General features: G+C 46.3%; 1 protein-coding gene across 3 annotated transcripts in view; it reads right to left on the reverse strand.

Moving 5' to 3' along the window:
* Positions 1–1,962: 1,962 nt before the first annotated feature.
* Armc8 (armadillo repeat containing 8) overlaps positions 1,963–6,726 on the reverse strand; it is an 88,376-nt gene continuing 83,612 nt past the window's right edge. For all 3 annotated transcript variants that reach the window (XM_028788051.1, XM_028788054.1, XM_028788052.1), the window contains one exon: positions 1,963–4,353. In XM_028788051.1, the coding sequence (XP_028643884.1) occupies positions 4,320–4,353 (34 nt within the window). In that variant the 3' untranslated portion in view covers positions 1,963–4,319. The remainder of the gene's footprint in view (positions 4,354–6,726) is intronic.

Here is a 6,726-nt window from a genome sequence, read left to right on the forward strand (position 1 = left end):
GGGAATTATGTTCTGTCTAAGAACTCTGTTGAGCACTCTGTTGGTTCTGAAAAGGATGGGGCAGGCTTTTATGAAAAAGGCATGAAACATGGTGCAAAGCTCCATGATCTTAGGTCACCTCTGATGTATACTCCCCTGATATTCCTCAGGCTGTCCCGGGCTCCCTTGTGACACTGTGTGCTACAGTTAGGATCCACTCTTCCAAACCCCAGGCACGTGGAGCACAGTGAGGCCATGCTCTTTTTGTGTATGAGCTTGAGAGGCCTACCATGTTATGGTTTCTCCACACCACAGGCAGCAGCACAGCTCCAGACTACCTGTAGGAAGGAGTGCACCCACATGGTAGCTACTCCATCTCCCCAAAGTCAGGATGCCAGGGTGCTCATCTCTGGCAAGAGGAGTGCTGGAGCAGTTAAGGTCTTTAAAAGCTAGGAAAGAAGGAAGAGTGGGTGGGGTGGGTCTGAGCGTGAGAAGGTTGCTATAGCCACCTGAGCCCCTCTCAGGAGGTAGCTGCACAGTGGAGCTCAATGCAGTGATGGTGACACACTCCTTTACTGCTTTGGCCTTGAGAATGTTGTAGCTCAGCCTTGTGTTGTTTTGAAGAATCCGTAAGATTCACAGCTTAATAATGGAGTTTGGCAGCCGGGCAGTGGTGGCACACGCCTTTAATCCCAGCACTTGGGAGGCAGAGGCAGGCGGATTTCTGACTTCAAGAGTTCGAAGCTAGCCTGGTCTACAGAGTGAGTTCCAGGGCAGCCAGGGCTACACAGAGAAACCCTGTCTCGAAAAAACCAAAATAAATAAATAAAAAATAAAAAATAACAATGGAGTTTGGCAAGAGGCTCCAGTGAGCGGCTGTTGATGTAGGGCCACTCTCTGGGAACAGCACTCTTAGAAGGGACCATTCTTTGGCTTGTAACTCTTCCCTAACAGAAATCAGCCAAAGGCAGCTTCTGGAACAGACGTTTTGGAACTCTCATTTCCTCTGTTCAAGGAAGGTGGTAAAGGGCTGGCTCTACTCTAAGGGCTGACTGTGGCCTGCCCTCTCCCTGAGTGCCCCACTGCCTGGCAAAACCAAGCTGGATCCTGGAGCTGCAGAGACAGTCGGTGGCACTGTCATCTACACCATGGCCCGTACAGTCCCCTCAGCTTTCCTTGAGGATGGGATCTGAGGAAAAACATGGTTCACGAAAAAGAAGAAGCCTCTGATCAGAGATGAGGGGATGGCAGGGGCAGGGCAAGGTGCCAGACCTACCCCAGTTAGCAGGTGTTGGACCACTTTTGCTGGGTCTCTCCAGAGACCTGGAGTGTCAGTGTCCCCTTCCTTAGGCCTTGCACATTTTCTCTAGGGAACTTATAAAAGAAAAGGGGGCCACTTGGCCATCCATCTATGGTCACTTTGAGTACCCCAGAGACTCACGCCACCAAAATTCTCATCCCTTAACACCGACCTCATTGTCTTCCTCTTCTGTCCTTATGCTCTGGGGCAGGTACCCCTGGCTTTCTATTTCTATCAAGGCCTTGAACTGGGAGCTGTGGTGAGGGTTAGATTCAGGGGGCAACACAGTAAGGAAGTGGGGAAGGAACACCTGTGTGTCCCTCCAGAGGACAGCAGTTGGTCAACTGTCAAACTCAGTCTTGCTTAGCAGGTGGTGGCAATGGTGATAAAGGGTGGGTGAAGGAGGAGAGACAACATAGCAGGCTGGAGATGGGTCTTGGTGGCTGGGAATGGGCACCTAGAGTCTGCAGGCCCTTCCAGGGGCCAGAGAGAGGAGCCCTCAGATCAATTCAGGTGCCTTTGAGAGAGCCAACACTGGTGAGGTATTGGCCTCCAGTCCACAATGCAAAAACCATCTCACAGTCCTTCATTTACACAAACCACAGCCTCTCAGAGCGGTCCATATTCTCTTCCGCCATTTCCTAATGTTCCAGTCACTTGGAAAACAGACTCCTTTAAAGAAGTTGCCATGACTTTTCTTGGCTTTTATTAGCATGTGTTAAAATCATATTATCCAAACACTACCAGAAGAACATGTATTGTTCTGAATAAAGTGCTTAAGGAAAAAAAATGCAACTTATTAAATTTGACATTCTTTTCTAGTTTATAAATTTTGGGTTACAATCAGGGCACAAAAGAAGAAACAGAATGCAGTATTGGAGGCAGAAGCTTCATTAAGTACTTGGGTGTAGACATACGACCACGCCCCACTCTCCCCACTTCCTTACTGACCAAATACTGCACCTGCCTAAAGCAGCAAACAGCTTTGTTTTAATAAATACATTTCCCTTCATTCAAATCAGAACAATTAATTATAGTAAAGCACTTTTTATGTGACCACTGCTTATACCCACAGGCGAGATTTATCCACAGAGTTCAAGGGGTCTTCAGCCCTCTCATGCTATTTGGGTTCACGATTGTCTCAGCAACGTGTTATTGGTTTCTTTATATTTACTGGTACTTTCTAAAACTGGTGCTGAAGCATCTTGTTGCAAAACGCTATCTATTGAAGGGTGCAGTCTCAACACCAGCAGCGGCAATAAGTGGCCCGGGGAAGGCTTCATTCCCAGGTGTTCTCACATTAGCACTCTGATGTCTACACAAAACCCAAGTTCTGTTGTGACAGCTTATTTAAAGTCAGTAATGTTCTGGAAAAAACAACTTGGAAATCTCTGTGTTTGTATCTTGGGTGGCCATATGGAGAACAGGAAGCATTGCATTAAATACAACATTTTAAAAACATTCATTTGCAATCAACCATAGTTAAGTCTTCCGAGGAAGGTGGAGGCTGGTGACAGACCAGCTCTCAGGGGGGCAGCCCTGTCAGAAGGTGGGAGGGTGTGGGCCCCAGGAGCTACACACACTGTCTGCCATGCCTCCAACCTCCTGGTCAAAGGAAGGAAGGCTGTTTGTTCCTACCTCTGTTGAGTTCAATTTGAAGGGACCAGAAGTTAAAGCAGATGCTCCCCTACCCCGCCCAAAAGGCATTTCAGTCATTACAGGGAGATTCTCCTCCCTTTTCTCAACATGAAGTATTTTAGCTTCATTCAGGAAAAGACTTCCTATTTCATTCTAGGTAAGCGCATCACCCGGCAGTCCCCCACTACTGCATGGCCTTTTTCTGGAACACTTAAGAAGCAGCTTCTTTTTAGGACATGTTTGCAGAACAAGCTAGTCTCCTAGCAACACACGAAGATGCAGGAAGCATCCGGTGATCTGGATTGTTTCCAGGAAGTGGCAACCTGCTCTCCAGGTTTGCTTTGAGACCCAGACAGATACTGCCATACTAACGATAGGATTTAGGGATGCTAGGAGGCTTTCGGTCCCCAGTCCTGTCAAAGCCAGCCCACCTGGTCCTCGCTAGGCTTCTACTACCAGCCTCTCTCTCCCTTTGATGTTTCAAAACCTACAGTGACCGTTTCTTACATTGCTCCATTCTACCATCCTTCTGACTTGGAAGCCTGAGAACTTATTGAATTAGGCTAGAAAAAACAAAACAAAATAAAACAAAACCCAAAGGCTTTGTACCTGCTAATATTGATGGCAGCAAGATGCTAGCTTACTATCTGCACAGCACCATGTACAGTGCCTGTTATTCAGGCAGACTGTAGCCAACGTTTTCTTTATCTTTTTTGTCTTTTTTGTTTTTATAAAGAAAATCTATGTAAGTTGAGGTTCAGAAATGCATATATTTTTTTACTTACAAATATTCATCTGATCAAAATTCAACATAACTTTTATGGAACACTAAACAATTGTTTTGCTTTTAAAATAACATTTCATTCAAACTGTATATAATTCAGTAAATTTTTTTTATACAGCAAGCAATGCTTAAACCCTGGAAAATCTGTAAAAAAGAGATTTTCACACAAAATAAGAAAAGAAAAATCTGAGGTATCCCTCACCCACACAGTCATTCATTCTAACTCCCGTGCGTGTGCACACGCACACACACACGCGCACACACACACACACACACACACACACACACACACACACACACCATTCTTGCTCACAAAGTGGCTGCAGCATAGGCAAAAAATTGTAGGTCCAAAGGAAATGATTGATTGTTCTAATAAAGAGTCCAGGTAGCTCAGAAACAAAACAAAACAAAACAAAACACAACAGTCCTCTGAGGAAATTACTACCTCAAAAAATGTTCTCAAGATGAATTTGAGATCTAAGCCTACTAAACTGCTTTGCAAAACAGCTCCCTGCAGTCCAAGGTGACATGTGCAAATAGAAGGAGTCAAATGAGGCTAGCTCCTGTACTTCCTTTTACAAAGGTGTGGGGTGCTTGGAGGTGCCCAGGGCTCTCCCGTCATGCCAGGTACTGCTGCAGCGCCGTCTTTGCCCTGAAATCACAAAGTTCCTGTTAGCTACCACCATACAACTGCAGGGGTAACCCTTGTGGCTAGTGGAGTTGGGAGTGAACTAGGCTGAGCCCAACTGAGCATACCTTATGGGGCAGAGACCTATGGTGACCAGGCATTTTTCCCCTTGGACAGTTCTTACTCTTGAGCCTACTGTTGCCTGGCAACATTCCACACTCACTCCCTGGCATACGCTAACAGTCTGAAGTGTTCCTACAGCTGAGATGAGTCTGGAATTCTGCCTTATTCTTAACTGCCATGTGGATTTTTTATAGTAATGCCCAGGACGAAGGGAAGACACCGGGGACTGATACAGGCAAAGGTGCTGAGGCCATGAAAAGGGGCCATGAGCCTGCGGAGTTAAGCTGCCTCCTGGTTCAAATGCCTCAGAACTACGAAGGAAGCCTACAGTTTGGCAAACTATAAAGATACAACCATGGAGTCAGGAAGTCCAGTTTTAGAACTGGTCTCTCCGACTAGCTTACAGAAAGGCAAGGCTAAAACTTACAGCTGCTATTAGCTGATGAAAGTGGTACTAAGGAGATGAGGCCAGTGACAAATTAGACTCAATTACAGCCGCTACTGTAAAGCCAAGGATTTAGTCTTAGAGAGTTTTATTTATTTTCTGTATGTGTTTGACACACAGAGGCTCACTCTCTCGAATCTATGATGGTTTCAAAGTCATTATGTAGCTTGTTTGGCCTTGAACTTTCAACAATCCTCCTGCTCCTGTTCCCCGGTGCTGGGATTACATGTTAATCTACAGTCTTTAAAGTAGAGCCCAAGAATTGCCCTGCTTAGCTGACAGGCTATTGTGGCATGCCATTATGCACACATGGGCATTTTAACCCATTTTAAAATTCTGTGTTAGTCTTTAAAGCTATCAACTGAGCTTATCTATGAACATCTATGCTAGCAGTAGAGAGGTGGGGGTAGGAGGGAGATCACGAGACCCGGGCCAGCCTGGGCTACAGGGTGAAACACGAGCCTCCCACCTCAATAACAAGGGAACCTGATGATTCAAGTGTTAGGTCTTTGTAGACTATTTGGTTTCCTGGGCTCCAGAGTGCTTACTGTGTTTATACTACCTGTTGTCTAAGGAGTCTTTCAGACGGGTGGTTTTAGGGGACCAACAGGCTGAGTAGCTCGCTTCTCATTTCTTTTTTTCTTTCCTGAGGCAGTGTCTTGCCACGTAAGCCAGTTTGCATTGCAGCCCAAGCTGCCTCACGCTCCTGACCCTCCTCTTAGCTTCCTGGGTGCTGAGATCACAGGTGAACATCCCCACTCCCAGACAGCTGCCTTTTCTTTTAATAGAGGTTTGTGTGCTAAGTACCAAAAACTTATGTGCCATGTAAATTTGGAGAAACAGTACTAGACTGGCCTAAAGTAAGACAGGCTAGACCCCAAACCTACTCTGTTCATGTTGATGAGGCCTTTCTTTGTACTCTGGACTCCTAGGGACAATTTTCAGTAGAACTGTTTTCTATTTCCAAGAAGTCTGAGCAAAAGTCCCAATTAGCAGCCTGGCTTTCAGTCAGGAGAGATAGGCTAACAAAGTCTACCATCTAAGCCAGTAGCCATGGAGGGCAGAGGCTCCAGCCTGCAGCACGTGGCTCGAGGCTTCTTGCCTTTAGTCCTAGGCTCATCTGATGGGCGCCTGGGGCTACAAATGTCTCAGCCTCATCTTCTGTAACCTATGGGACAATAATCTTCAGGAGGCAGAAGCCCTCACCGCTCTGTACGCTTTGGAAGTGTAGAAGGTCAAATCACTAGACAACCTGACAACTGGGACAGTGTGACAGAGTTCTACTACTACAGGAGCAGAGAAGGTGCTGGCATAGTCACCGAGGAGGCATGCCTTCTTAGAATCGGGAGCTCTGAAGGGAGACTAGCTGCCTTTGAGCATTCCTGCCCTTGCTTTCAGGACGGCTGCATAGCTGCCTATCCCACTAGATGTCCCTTCTGCTCTCTTGCTGGAAGTTTTCTCATCTGCCTTAAATGTTGGGGGTCCTAAATCTCAGTTCTTAGCACGTCTATCATTCAGACTCTCCCTCAGTGACTTTCTACAGCTATGGCTTTGAACATCATTCAAATCTTCATCCCAGTCACATTTTTCTGAGTTCTTGGATATTGAACAGTCACCCTAGAGTCAGCATGTCAAAACAAGGACTCAATTCTGTCCATCCCAACCTAATTCCCTTCATCTTAGCAAACCGAAATCCACATCATCTTAGTAAGCATAACGCGCTCTACCCAGTTGCTCAGGATTAAAGGCGGCACCTTCCCTACCTCTTGTCCCGAGACATCATATGAAGTCTGTAAGCAGTTCCTGCAGACCCTGACGTCCTATGAAGT

Source organism: Grammomys surdaster, unplaced genomic scaffold (genome assembly GCF_004785775.1).
Source record: "Grammomys surdaster isolate TR1022 unplaced genomic scaffold, NIH_TR_1.0 125698, whole genome shotgun sequence".
Classification (NCBI taxonomy): Eukaryota; Metazoa; Chordata; class Mammalia; order Rodentia; family Muridae; genus Grammomys; species Grammomys surdaster.